This window comes from Salvelinus fontinalis, chromosome 2, assembly GCF_029448725.1.
Source record: "Salvelinus fontinalis isolate EN_2023a chromosome 2, ASM2944872v1, whole genome shotgun sequence".
Taxonomy (NCBI): Eukaryota; Metazoa; Chordata; class Actinopteri; order Salmoniformes; family Salmonidae; genus Salvelinus; species Salvelinus fontinalis.
Window position 1 is genome coordinate 69,010,166 of NC_074666.1, and position 14,794 is coordinate 69,024,959.

Genomic DNA, 14,794 nt, shown 5'->3' on the forward strand with positions numbered 1-14,794 from the left:
TCTGGACTCGGCTGATTCATGCGTTTATGTCCCAACAGAGTAGGTTCGCATTTAGCTATGAAAAGGAAGATGCACAGCAAACTGCAGACCATACCTCCTGGTCACTGTCCTCATGCATTATCTCCTGAAGGGGCCAACCTGAGGACTGGGATAATTTGTTTTTATTGTGTCTGTGTCTGAATGTGGGGAAGGAACTGTGTTTGTTATGCCCACAACTGGACGATACCGCACTCTCGATAGGGGTGTGGATCAGAAAACCAATCCGTATTTGGTGTAACCATCATTTACCTCATGCAGCGTGACACATCTCCTTCACATAGAGCTGATCGGGCTCTGTTCAATACGTTGACATCCGCAAACCGCTCGCCCACACGATTTCATACATGTGGTCTGTGGTTGTGAGGCCGGTTGGACGTACTAGCAAATTCTCAAAAACGATGTTGGTAGCGGCTTATGGTAGAGAAATTAACATTCGATTCTCTGGCAACAGCTCTAGTGGACATTCCTGCAGTCAGCATGCCAATTGAATGCTTCCTCAAAACTTGAGACATCTGTGGCATTGTGTTGTGTGACAACATTGCACATTTTATTGTCCCCAGCACAAGGTGCAGCTGTTTAATGATCATGCTGTTTAATCAGTTTCTTGTTATGCCACACCTATCAGGTTGTTGAATTATCTTGGCAAAGAAGAAATGCTCACTAACAGGCATGTAAGCAAATCTACGCACCAGTTTGAGAGAAATAAGCTTTTTGTGTGTATTTAATATTTCTGGGCTCTTTTATTTCAGCTCATGAATCATGGGACCAACACTTTACATATTACATTTATATTTTTGTTCTATTTTTGTTTAGTGTAGTTAGATTTTAGCAAACACAATAACCAATACCAAGACCCAAAACTCGCGACATCTATAGGGACGTGTACTCTCTCCCTACTAACAGACACCTGTCAGAGCCCAATCTCATAGTCTTCGTGTGCTTGAAAAGTTTGTAAATTGCATGACACGTTCTTTCTTCTGCCAAGCCGAAGAGAGAAGAATTCAGGAAATGAATGCGAGCTCTGGTATTATAGCCAGAAAAGAGGGTCTTCCAAGGGCGGACTTGGCATCCATTTTTCCTGATGGGCGTGATTTCAGTTTTCTTCATGTGAATATGATTGGTCGTTGACTTTCCATAGTATATTATATCGAGTTACTGACTGACAGGGAACAATAACAAAGCAGAGTCCCCGCCCCTGTTTTGGTAAAAAGATGAGGGATGGGGCTGGAGAAATGTAACCGCTCTTAAATTCATAGACAGCGCTATGGTTGCAAGGACTGACCATCCGGGATATCAAAATTTGAGTTTTAACCTTGTTTTGAGGCTATATAGTGTTTGTTTAGATTGACTCTGTTTATAAAACATTGGAGTAAATCAAGTTTATATTTTGGGTTCTGATGGGGTACGACAGTTGAACTAAGCTCAGAGGCATTTCTAAGTTACATTCTTCAAGAATCAATGGGTACAATCTGTATAATAGATTTCTAAATCCAAAAATGTATGCAGATTGCCCCTTGAAATGCTTTTCCAGTCTGTGGGCTTGTTCGACATTGCAGCCAAATGATCTACAAAGAACCTCGCATCATAAAAACGACTCATTATTATTTGTAGATCCGTCAGTCACAATTGACTCATGATACATTACTGTTTCGATCCTCTCGAACATGGGTATTGTGAGACTGATAATTCCCCCACCGTGACTACAAAAGAAGACGACCTCGAACTTCACCATTCTAAAGCGTTGATGTTATGTGTGACGTTCAATTTGAAAGGTTTTTGCAAATCCGGTAGATTTAGCAGAGACCGTAGTTAATCTAAATGGATTTTGTATTCAGCTTTTCAATCGGTATCATGTGCAATAGCAGAACATCTATTAGTTCACTTTGTCTGTGTTTTTGCAATATATAAAAACTGTTTTAAAATGCACAGTCTGAAAGAAGGAGAAACGAAATATTTGTCAGTGTCACTTGTGTGGAGCGAGCGATACAAGAAGCATTTTTTTGACGCGACATCATGTAATGTTGACGTGATGATTAACAATTCAAAATACTGATAAATGAAATACCTTACATTCTGAACTTGGACTATAACATATCAAGAAACTGGAAAAGGTTACAACCAGAAATACATGTGTGCTGTCCTTGCGACACAGACGACGGCTGGTGAGTCTTGAGCTCTACTGTACAGTAGTTAGCTAGCTAGCTAAATCCCGACATCGCCATGTCATTTGTCACGGCTGCCGGTGTCTATGTAGTAAAAATATAGCTTGCTAGCTATAGTAGCAAAATCAATGACAGTTATGTTTTAGCCACAGGTGAAAAGGGAAACGTTTAGCTAAACCTATAGAAGACTGTCGCTAGCTAAATAACCATTCTGGAAATTCAAAATTGCACTTTATGTTCATCTCGTGGGTAACCAGACGTAGTCACTTATGTCTAGCTAGGGTACAGCTTTTCTGTGGGAACGTGATCTCAATAGAGCGGCTAAATATAGTTAGGATTCGATGTTCTGACTTCTCTATCGATTTGTCTGTCTAGAGAGGATGATCATTTGCTGCAGGTTATGTTTTGGGACTGGGCTCTCCAACCCTGTTGCTGGAGTGCTACCGTCCTGTAGTGTAGGTTTTCACTCCAACCCTAATCAAGGGCACCTGATTCTAATCATTAGCTGGTTGATAAGATGGATGAATCAGGTTAGTTACACCTGGGGTTGGAGCGAAACCATTCAGGAAGATAGCTCTCCAGGAACAGAGTTGGGATGCCCTGTTTTGGGATAATGTCTAGCACGTTCTTGATTGGCCAGACCAGACGATCCAGCGATTTAAGGTGGTGTAGAGATAGCATCTTGCACATAGTAGATAGCTAATTATAATTTATGAATGTCATAAGCGCGTTTTAGTCGATATCACAATTACAGCAAAAAAAACATGATTTATTCCGGTCAGTGTCTAATTTTATTCACGCCGCAACGATGAGGATCTCATCACTGCTGCAGATCCACCTTAAATTTGATGTCATTGCTCATGCAGTCAACAGCATCATAGAGGATCACTGGTGTAGTGCTATTTTTTTTAGGTGAGGGAGACTTTTTTTTTTTAAGTGACTTCATATTTTTATCACTCAGTGTGTACCGACAGATCTAGCCGATTTAATAATTATAAAAAATGCTTTCTCCAATTGCGACGTCTGCCTATGCCCACACACAGGCTATTGTCTAAATATTTGTAATACTCTCAAACATCAAGTTAGGCATAGGTTACCTCATTTCAAAATATAGGCCATCATCACTGTCAATCATGAATGATCATTATTAATGTTTTACGGTGAAACGTCCAAACGTATCTCCATTCTGATTATTTTATTGATCTCCATCATTTTCATGCGAAGAGGCATTTAGTTATTCTTTAATTACTGTTTCCTGAGTGAATTAGAGAAGATAGTGTTAAACCTTTAGCCTTACTTGTATTTTGTTTCAATGAAAGCACATATTCTGCCTAGTGCCACGATCTGTGGAGTTTTGGTGCATGAGAAAAAAATATAACTATTCGGTTTCAGCTAACCGTTCTAAAAATCTCATTAGAAAAGGAGGTGTTTTTGGTGTAGCAGGAATGTTATAGCCCTATGTTGGTATTATATTTGGTTATGTAACATGCACATTCATAATTGTGATCTTGCAAGACATTGATTATTTTATCTAACTTTACTAAACGAGCACCGTTGTGAGAAGGGAAAATCTTCTATTTGTAATAAGTGATGAGTATGACTATTATAGGCATAGGCAACAGATCTTGATGAAATATCATTTTAAAAGGATATTTTAAGTAAAAAGGTTCTGAAAGTACAGCGCCAGGATCGTGCAATGATGTCAATTAAAGAAGTCGGACCAACTTGTGGTGCTGAAGGATAGCTCCTCCATTTGGCCAGTTCAGGATCAAACAACATTAATTTGCAATAGGCCTATGACTACATGGTATAGCTATTTGTAGGCTATAGCCTAACGTAAATACATATAGCTTAATATCATTGCACTGTTTGCAAGGAAAGCTTTATTGCGAGTAGGTCTTTCATTGTATAGCTTACATTTACATTTAAGTCATTTAGCAGACGCTCTTATCCAGAGCGACTTACAAGTACATACATTCATACTTTTTTTGTACTGGTCCCCCGTGGGAATCGAACCCACAACCCTGGCGTTGCAAGCGCCATGCTCTACCAACTGAGCCACACAGGACTGGACACGCTGTATCATAAATACGCTTTGATTTGATTAGCTTGAACACACGGTTACAATATGCGTTGCATTCGGGAAGTATTCAGACCCCTTGACTTTTCCCACATTTTGTTACGTTACGGCCTTATTCTAAAATTGATTAAATCGTTTTTTTCCCTCATCAATCAACACACAATACCCCATAATGACAAAGCAAAACAGGTTTAAATAATTTTTTGCAAGTTTATAAAAAACAACAACTTAAATATCACATTTACATACAGCACCAGTCAAAAGTTTGGACACACCTACTCATTCAAGGGTTTTTCATAATTTTTTACTATTTTCTACATTGTGGAATAATAGTGAAGACATCAAAATTATTAAATAACACATATGGAATCATGTAGTAACCAAAAAAGTGTTAAACAAATCAAAATATATCTGAGATTCTTCAAAGTGGTCACTCTTTGCCTTGATGACAGCTTTGCACACTCTTGGCATTCTGTCAACCAGCCTCATGAGGAATGCTTTTCCAACCGTCTTGAAGGAGTTCCCACATGCTGAGCACTTGTTGGCTGCTTTTCCTTCACTCTGTGGTCCAACTCATCCCAAACGATCTCAATTGGGTTGAGGTCGGGTGATTGTGGAGGCCAGGTCATCTGATGCAGTACTCCATCACTTTCCTTCTTGTTAAAATAGCCCTTACACAGCCTGTAAGTGTGTTGGGTCATTGTCCTGTTGAAAAACAAATGACAGTCCCACTAAGCGCAAACCAGATGGAATGGCGTATCGCTGCAGAAGGCTGTGGTAGCCGTGCTGGTTAAGTGTGCCTTGAATTCGAAATAAATTACAATGTCACCAGCAAAGCACCATAACGCCTCCTCCATGCTTCACAGTGGGAACCACACATGCAGAGATCATCCGTTCACTTACTCTGTATCTCACAAAGACACTGCTGAGTCGACGGTTTTATGATTAAAATAATTCATCAATATTGAATAAAGATGATTGTTTGAATGGAATATTCCACAACAACCTTCGCCCCAGTCTGAGGTCCTGAGCAGGTTTTCATCAAGGATCTCTGTACTTTGTGCCGTTCGTCTTTCCCTCGATCCTGACTAGTCTCACAGTCCCTGCCGCTGAAGAACATCCCCACAGCATGATGCTGCCACCAGCATGCTTCACTGTAGGGATGGTGACAGGTTTCCTCCAGACGTGAAGCTTGGTATTCAGGCCAAAGAGTTCAATGGTTTCATCATACAAGAGAATCTTGTTTCTTATGGTCTGAAAGTCCTTTAGGTGCCTTTTGGCAAACTCCAAGTGGGCTGTCATTTTCCTTTTACTATGGAGTGGCTTCTGTCTAGCCGCTCTACCATAAAGGCCTGATTGGTGTAGTGCTGCAGAGATGGTTGTCCTTCTGGAAGTTTCTCCCATCTCCACAGAGGATCTTTGGAGCTCTGTCAGTGACCATCGGGTTCTTTGTCTCCTCCCTGACCAAGGCCCTTCTCCCCCGTTTGCTCAACTCAGGGAAGAGTCTTGGTGATTCCAAACTTCTTCCATTTTAAGAATGATAGAGGCTACTGCGTTCTTGGGCTATTTCAATGCTGCAGACATTTTTTGTACCCTTCCCCAGATCTGTGCCTCGACACAATCCTGTCTCGCAGCTCTACGGACAATGCCTTTGACCTCATGGCTTGGTTTTTGCTCTGACATGCACTGTCAACTGTGGGACCTTTATATAGACAGGTGTGTGCCTTTCCAAGTGGCATTGTCCAATCAACTGAATTACCACAGGTGGACTCCAATCAAGTTGTAGAAACATCTCAAGGATGATCAATGGAAACAGTATGCACCGGAGCTCAATTTCGAGTCTCATAGCAAAGGTTCTGAATACTAATGTCAATAAGATATTTCTGTTTTTTATTTCTAATAAATTTGCACACAATTATTAACCTGTTTTTGCTTTGTTATTATGAGCTATTGTGTGTGGATTGATGAGGAAAACATTTTATTTAATCCATTTTATTATGAGGCTGTAACATAACAAAATGCAGGAAAAGGAAGGGGTCTGAATACTTTCCGAACGTATTGTACCGTATTACAGAATAAAATAAAGAGAAGGGAATTATCAATTCATTGCATTTTAATCTATGCAATTACATTCTATCAAGTCAATTGACCAAGTAGTGAACATAAATCATTACTATGTAGAATTGCACAGCCATAAAATCAAGTGTTTGGTGTGGGGTATTCATGCTTCTCAAAAACTATAACCCAGATGCATTATTACCTCCAACTTGGCCCAATTCACATTTCCAATTGTCTACCCTGACATACCAAGCTAGAACGGTCCTTGTGTCTCCCTTTGGACACTCTAGTTTGGGAGTCTTCAGCAAAACGGTGTCGCCTTAAGAAGTGATCACATATTGTTCTGGGTTCCACTGTGCAAGAGGGTCCATGGAGTTTTACGAACATCCTCGAGGCAGACACACAGTCAATTACTTTTTTCTCCACCGTTCTGATTGGCCAAAGTGGTCAAGACTCTGACTGGCCTCTGCAGTGCACACAGGTAGCCTAATTGTTAATTCTTGCCACCGCCAGAGAGAAGACAGGGTGGTAATTAAATATAATTTATTTAGAATGTATCAGAATTCATTTTCCAGAAATAGTTTTACAAGCTCAGTGTATTCTCGAGTCAAAAGGGAAGGAGCCTGCGCTCCGGCAACACTACACCCCTGCAGAGGATTGAACGGAGGCTTTCTTACATTTACATTTACACAAATATGGACCGAGACAGACCGTAGCGATTATCAAATTGGATGCTTCACGTGACACCATTCATTCCTATGTGAAGACTCAGTAGTGAATTGAAGCCAAATGAAGTCGGTTAAGATGGCATCTCATGGAGAGTTTGAGCTGCTCCAGGAAATAAAATTGCAGGCTAGCTCAGTGCTGCCCCCTCTTGTTAAGTACTCTACATGACTATTTCAGCCACACCCATTGCTGCTAGGTGTAAAATCGAGTACACCGCCATGCAATCTCCATAAACAAACATGGGCAGTAGAATGGCTCATGCTGAAGAGGTCAGTGACTTTCAACGTGGCATCGTCATACTATGCCACCTTTCCAACAAGTCAAGTTCATCAAATTTCTGCCCTGCTAGAGCTGCCCTGGTCAACTGTAAGTGCTGTTATTGTGAAGTGGAAACATCTAGGAGTAACAACGGCTTAGCCATGACGTGGTAGGCCACGCAATCTCACAGAACGGGACCGCCGAGTGCTGAAGCGCGTAAAAATTGTCTGTCCTCGGTTGCAACACTCACTACCGAGTTCCAAATTGCCTCTGGAAGCGGCCGCACACAAGCCTAAGATCACCATGCGAAATGCCAAGCGTCGGCTGGAATGGTGATGGCAGGCTGCCAATTGACGCAGTAGAAACGCGTTATCTGAAGTGCTGAATCACGCTTCACCATCTGGCAGTCCAATGGATAAATCTGGGTATGGCGGATGCCAGGAGAACGCTACCTGCCCCAATGCATAGTGCGAACTGTAAAGTTTGGTGCAGGAGGAATAATAGTCTGGGGCTGTTTTTCATTTTTTGGTCCCCTTTAGTTCCAGTGAAGGGAAATCTTCATGCTACAGCATACAATGATATTCTAGACAATTCTGTGCTTCCAACTTTGTGGAACAAGGTTTCCTGTTTCAGCATGACAATGAACCATGCACAAAGCGAGGTCCATACAGAAATGGTTTGTCGAGATCGGTATGGAAGAACTTGACTGGCCTGCACAGATCCCTGACCTCAACCCCAACGAACACCTTTGGGATGAATTGGAACGCCGACTGCGAACCAGGCCTAAACGTCCAACATCAGTGCCCGACCTCACTAATGCTCTTGTGGCTGAATGGAAGCATGTCCCCGCAGCAATGTTATAATATCTAATGGAAAGCCTTCCCAGACGAGTGGAGACTGTTATAGCAGCAAAGGGGGGACCAACTCTATATTAATACCCATAATATGATTTTGGAATGAGATGTTCGACGAGCAGGTGTCCAGATACTTTTGGCCATATTGGTTCAAAGACATATCTTTCTGTTCAATTAGAAGCAATTATTGGTACGATTGTCTTAAAAAAATATATTGACATGAAGATTGACCACGAATATCGCCATTTTTCCATTCACTATAATGGGGGAACCTGTTTTCTGCTAAAAATGCCTGCAGTACCACGGTCGGCCTTGAACATCCGTGACTTCATTGAGAAGGATCAGTCGTTCAAATTAAATTAAATTCGTTGACAACGGGTGTAAACTAACATGTGAAATGCTTGCTTACGGGCCCTTCCCAACAATGCAGAGTAAGAGAAAATAGATAAGTAATAGAAAAGTAATAACACATAATAATAAATACACAATGAGTAACGATAACTTGCCTATATACACAGGGTACCAGTTCCGAGTTAATTTGCAGGGGTAATTGAGTGCATAGGCAACAGGATAGACGATAAACAGTAGCAGCAGTGTATTTAATCCAAAAAGTTTGTGCGTAAAGGGTCAATGCAGATAGTCCGGCTAGCTATTTGGTTAAATATTTTATGAACTATTTAACAGTCTTATAGCCTGGGGGTAGAAGTTTTCACGTTCCAGACTTGGTGCTTCGGTACCTCTTGCTGTGCGGTAGCTGAGAGAACAGTAGCTGGAGCTCTTCCCCAGTGATGTACTGGGCCGTTCGCACTACCCTCTGTAGTGCCTTGCGGTCGGCTGCCAAGCAGTTGCCATACCAAGCAGTGATGCAAGAGGTTCTCAATGGTGCAGCTGTAGAATTTTTTAAGGATCTGAGGGACCATGCCAAATCTTTTCAACCTCCTGGGGGGGGGAAGAGGAATTGTCGTGCACTCTTTACAACTGTGTTGGTGTGTGTTGGCCATGATAGATCCTTAGTGATGTGGACACTGAGGAACTTAAAGCTCTCGACCCACTCCACTGATGTGAATGGGGACGTGCTCGGCTCTCCATTTCCTGTATTCCATGATCAGCTCGTTTGTCGTGCTGATGTTGAGGGAGAGGTTGTTGTCCTGGCACCACACTGCCAGGTCTCTGACCTCCCTACAGGCTGTCTCGTTGTCGGTGATCAGGCCTACCACCGTCACGTTGTCAGTTCTTCCCTGGCTCCACGAAACTGCAACGTTTATCACTGGTCATTTGTATTTTCTGCCATTGCTTTTCTCGCTGATGATACGGTTATTCAAAATAGATGGTGTGGGAGTTGGGGGTGCAATACCACATCTTTAGGAATAGCAATGAATAGGAACAACCTCAAGGAGGAAGGTGAAATGACCAAATGCATGCTGATAAACAAACAAAGATGGTCACAGCTGGGAAATGGTCTGCAGAAATGGAAGCAGTATGTCTGGCAGTCATCCAGAATATCTAGTGAGTCAGAATAACGAAAGGTATCGTTATGTGTGTGTGAATAGGTTTGTGTGTCCCCTCAGTGACACTGACGGTGGCTACGGATAATAGTCTGTGTGTCAGTTAATGACCCATCGCTGCAGTGACGACAATGCATTCTTATTCATTGGTGCTGGCTACCTTGTATCTGTTGAAAATATGAACTTGAATGAATGTCATGTCAACATTTGGAAATTGTCAATGTGCAAAATAGCCCGATGCTAGCTATTTGTCCTGGGCATTAGAACATGTCTGAATTAGCTGTGTGTGTGTGTGTGTGTGTGTGTGTGTGTGTGTGTGTGTGTGTGTGTGTGTGTGTGTGTGTGTGTGTGTGTGTGTGTGTGTGTGTGTGTGTGTGTGTGTGTGTGTGTGTGTGTGTGTGTGAGAGAAAGAAAGACACAAGACCTGTTATGCAGTAGTGGTGACATTTTAAGATGCTTCTTTATCAATGGTTAAAAAATGAATTTGTTCGAAGGAGCAAAAAGTAATGTATCTCACATTGATACATACTACGAAGTCTCCATAGAAGTCTATGTAATCTATGGCATAGGCCTCATAGACAGTAACCAGTGGACAGTGGATTCCTAAAGTGTAAGCTAGGCCTAGGTTATCAGGGCATGAAACGTACACTCTGTTACCACAGAACCAACGTAAGATAGTGTTACCGTTATCCAGTTGTAACATAACTCCACTGTTATAGTAGTACCCCACCCCCTCGCACACACTGAAGTACAACCTTGGCCAGGTGAAGTGCTTTACTGTCAAGATGTTACTACCAGTAGGGTCCCAGAACAAGCATACAGAGTCACAGCAGTCCGGTGGGCCAAAAATATGTTAAGGGTGGATCCCGGAAGGGGCCCGGGGCCTGGTCTTTTTACAAAAAGGTCTGTCGAGTCCGAATGGTTTGAACTACAAACTATTAAACTGTATTAAAAGCGGAGACTCTCACAGAGCTCACACGCTTCTACGAAGAAGGTAGGAAATGCCAGGACATAGTGACTATAGTACTGTAATAAGCTCACATCGTTGCTTTCACAAACGCCACACAGTTGTCACTGACTAGTTGGATGTTGCTCTTAGTGAGCAAAGAATTTATGTACTTACAGAATTCATATACATTCATCTTTATCTGTTTTTTGCTTTGTTGGACCTTATTTTTAAATGGACATTTGTCAGTAAAATTCATGAATGCAACTGTTTTTGTCAAATAGTTTTGTGTTCTGCATGTAGCCCTGGTTGTCCTGAAAGAACACGGTAAAACACTTGTGAGGCTAAATATAAGGGCTTTATAAATGACAGTCAGATAATGAAAAGCCACATCTTTTTCTGAGGTCACGGGACTGATAGGGTTAACCGTTTTAACAGTGGTTATCTTTCAGACTGGTTACACCCCCAGAACGCACAAACGTATGGCATGTGTGTACACGCAGCCTTCAATCAACAAACATCTAGCCTATCAGAAAGGTAGGCTAAATTGACAACAATATAATTTCCACCTGAATAATTTTACACAAACTTGGTGCAATGTCTTGAGACATCCACGTCACCATTACACCCATTACAGTAAAACAACCTTATATTTTGGGTTATGACGGGGTAAGACCGGTCTGGTTAGCTGAGTAAAGCTGATGAGGCATTTAAAAGTGATATTCTAAGAATCAACAGCTGTTCGGGCTAAAATGGCAGTGCATATCATAGTGGGTCTTTTCATGAAGCCTTCATAAAACTTTTATAAGGCCTGCTGTAGATGCTTTATATTCTAAAACACTACTAAGAAAATATACCACATATGGTAGAAAGAGGACCAGATTAAATTACATTTTAGCCACTTGTGGCATAACACACACAGTTGAGAGGAATGTAAATATTCATTATAACACAAATCTACAGAGTACAGTATAGGGTATCTAGATGCTTATGCACCATTCTAAAGTGTGTTCTTAACATGAGAACTCACTGGATTTATAAGCAAGGATAACATTGAACACGATTACATAAGGGATAGTCAACAAGAGGCTATGCGTTCTATGGAAAATAATGAACTTCCGTGGAGTTCCAGAGAACGCATAGAGCCACGAGTTGACTATCCCTTTTATACCATGGTTATAGTTTAACACATTTCCCACTAGAAATGTGTTCATCCATAGCTAGCAAGTTTACTAGATGGCGACAGTAGATCCTTTGGTAACCAAACACACAGACTTGCAAGTTTAGCTAACCAAACCATCAGTCCTAGCTTGCTATTATGAAATAGTCACACTAACTCGACCTGTATTGTACTTTTGATTTGACATGCATGATTAGGACCTAGCCTACCTCAACAGCTTCAATGACATTGACGGACAGACTTAAAGCAAAGTAGAATTAAGCAGTCTTGACAGCTGATGTCAGTATTATGATGTGGATATTACTGGCTAGCACAGAGTGCTATACAAGCTAACCATGCTGGCCTAGCTAACCTACATTTTGGTATACCTGGCTGTCATGATTGTACAGTCAGTTGTCATATCTTTCACATCAGCTACTATGACTGTTATGACACCTGTCATGTCATGCCTATTACAGCAGTGGTGATGTAATATTGTTTTTGATGATACAAACAGTCACATATGACATAAAACAGAGATTTATCGAATTGGGACAATTCAATTGGAATGAACCTAGGGCTGCAAAATTCCTTCTGTGATTTCTAGAAAACTTGGGAATTTGGGTAAAATTCGCAGAATTTGTTGAACCCTAAAAGAACCGGAATGGCTCCCCTTGTGTGTTGCAGTCTCCCAGAGTGAGGCCCAGGCAGGAGCCGGCTGCAGCGGAGCGGGGCACCATGATGGAGGGGGGCATGCAGCTGCTGAACCGCGACGGCCACAGCATCTCGCACAACTCCAAGCGCCACTACCACGACTCGTTCGTGTCCATGAACAGGATGCGCCAGCGCAGCTTACTCTGCGACATCGTGCTGCACGTCTCCAACAAGGAGATCAAGGCGCACAAGGTGGTGCTGGCATCCTGCAGTCCCTACTTCCACGCCATGTTTACAAGTAAGTATCCCTCCTCAGAGTCCGCACCCACTGCTACTGAGACTGCTATTCTGTTTCTCCACGCCCTCAAAAGTGTTCACTACTAGTGTTAGTCACTCACTTTGAGACACCGTCTCCCCCTCTTTACCATGAACAAAGTGGTGTGAGGGGTTTGTGGTGATTATTGGTTGTTGCTTGAATGCTCAGACATTGAACTGCGCTACATTTTGCTCAATGTGTGTGTGTGTGAGTGGCAGTGGCACCTCAACTTGTGAGCAACACCTAATTTGTTTGCTTCCTTCCTCATCAGTGACCACTTCCTTCCTTCCTTCCTCCCTGTTGTCTGTGTGCGTTCTTTCCTCTTGGGGTCATAGATCACCAGGTGAGGTGTGTCCCAGTTTTTCTCCTCCCTCCTGCAGCTCCTACTAGAGCCTTGTGAGGGTATGGGGCTTTAAGACTCACCGCTAGACTTACTTTCAACTGACCATGCTCTAAACCTAGGCCTATTTTAAGTCTGCTGATACAGTGCCTTCGGAAAGTATTCAGACCCCTTCCCTTTTTCCACATTTTGATACATTACAGCCTTATTCTAAAATGGATTCAATTAATAAAAAAACATCAATATACACACAATACCCCATAATGACAAAGCGAAAACTGTTTTTTTATTTTTGCAAATGTATTAATTTATCTTCTTTGCATAAGTATTCAGACCCTTTGCTATGAGACTTGAAATTGAGCTCAGCTGCATCCTGTTTCCATTGATCACACACCTGTCTATATAAGGTCCCACAGTTGACAGTGCATGTCAGAGTAAAGACCAAGCCATGAGGTCGAAGGAATTGTCCGTAGAGCTCCAAGACAGGATTGTGTCGAGGCGCAGATCTGGGGATGGGTACCAAAACAATTCTGCAGGATTGAAGGTCCCGAAGAACACAGTGGCCTCCATCATTCTTAAATGGAAGAAGTTTGGAACCACCAAGACTCTTCCTAGAGCTGGCCACCCGGCCAAACTGAGCAATTGGGGGAGAATGTCATTGGCCAAACTGAGCAATTGGGGGAGAATGTCATTGGTCAGGGAGGTGACAAAGAACCCGATGGTCACTCTGACAGAGCTCCAGAGGTCCTCTGTGGAGATGGGAGAACCTTCCAGAAGGAAAACCATCTGTGCAGCACTCCACCAATCAGGCCTTTATCATATAGTGGCCAGACTGAAGCCACTCCTCAGTTAAAAGGACACAACAGTACGCTTGGAGTTTTCCAAAAGGCACCTAAAGGACTCAGACCATGAGAAACAAGATTGTCAGGTCTGATGACGCCAAGACTGAACTCTGGACTGAACGTCACGTTTGGAGGAAACCTGGCACCATCCCTACGGTGAAGCATGGGGGTGGCAGCATCATGCTGTGGGGATGTTTTTCAGCTGAATAAATACTAATCAGGATCAAGGGTAAGATGAACAGAGCAAATTACAGAGAGATCCTTGATGAAAGCCTGCTCCAAAGCGCTCAGGACCTCAGACTGGGGCGAAGGTTCACCTTCCAACAGGACAGCAACCCTAAGCGCAAAGCCAAGACAACACAGGAGTGGCTTCGGGACAAGTTTCTGGATGTCCTTGAGTTGCCCAGCCAGAGCCCGGACTTGAACCCGATCGAACATCTCTAGAGAGACCTGGAAATAGCTGTGCAACGACACTCCCCATCTCACCTGACAGAGCTTGAGAGGATCTGCAGAGAAGAATGGGAGAAACTCCCCAACTATAGGTGTGCCAACCATGTCGTGTCATACCCAAGAGACTCGAGGCTGTAAACGCTGCCAAATGTCTGAAAACGTAAATGTAATTTTAAAATAAGGTTGTAATGTAACTAAACGTGGAAAAAGTCAAGAGGTCTGAATACTTTCCCGAATGCACTGTATAGCCAACAATCTAATCAATATAACCAAAACGCTGTTGTGTGTGTGTGTGCTGGCTCTTTTGACCTGTTGGAACAATTGGACTCCCTTCCATGCTCAAATATGCTTCTTCGCTGTGTTTGGCTTAAGCACCTCATATTTCCAGGAATCGGAATGACACAA

At 42.5% G+C, this 14,794-nt stretch overlaps 1 protein-coding gene across 4 annotated transcripts in view; it reads left to right on the forward strand.

The window, feature by feature from the left end:
* Positions 1-1,824: 1,824 nt before the first annotated feature.
* LOC129824261 (kelch-like protein 17) overlaps positions 1,825-14,794 on the forward strand; it is a 31,761-nt gene continuing 18,791 nt past the window's right edge. For 3 of the 4 annotated variants that reach the window (XM_055883775.1, XM_055883794.1, XM_055883803.1), the window contains exons 1-2: positions 1,825-2,201; positions 12,475-12,739. In XM_055883775.1, coding sequence (XP_055739750.1) covers positions 12,526-12,739 — 214 coding nt within the window. In that variant the 5' untranslated portion in view covers positions 1,825-2,201; positions 12,475-12,525. Of the gene's footprint in view, positions 2,202-11,066; positions 11,166-12,474; positions 12,740-14,794 lie in introns of all 4 variants that reach the window. The other variant, XM_055883785.1, reaches the window with a different exon arrangement.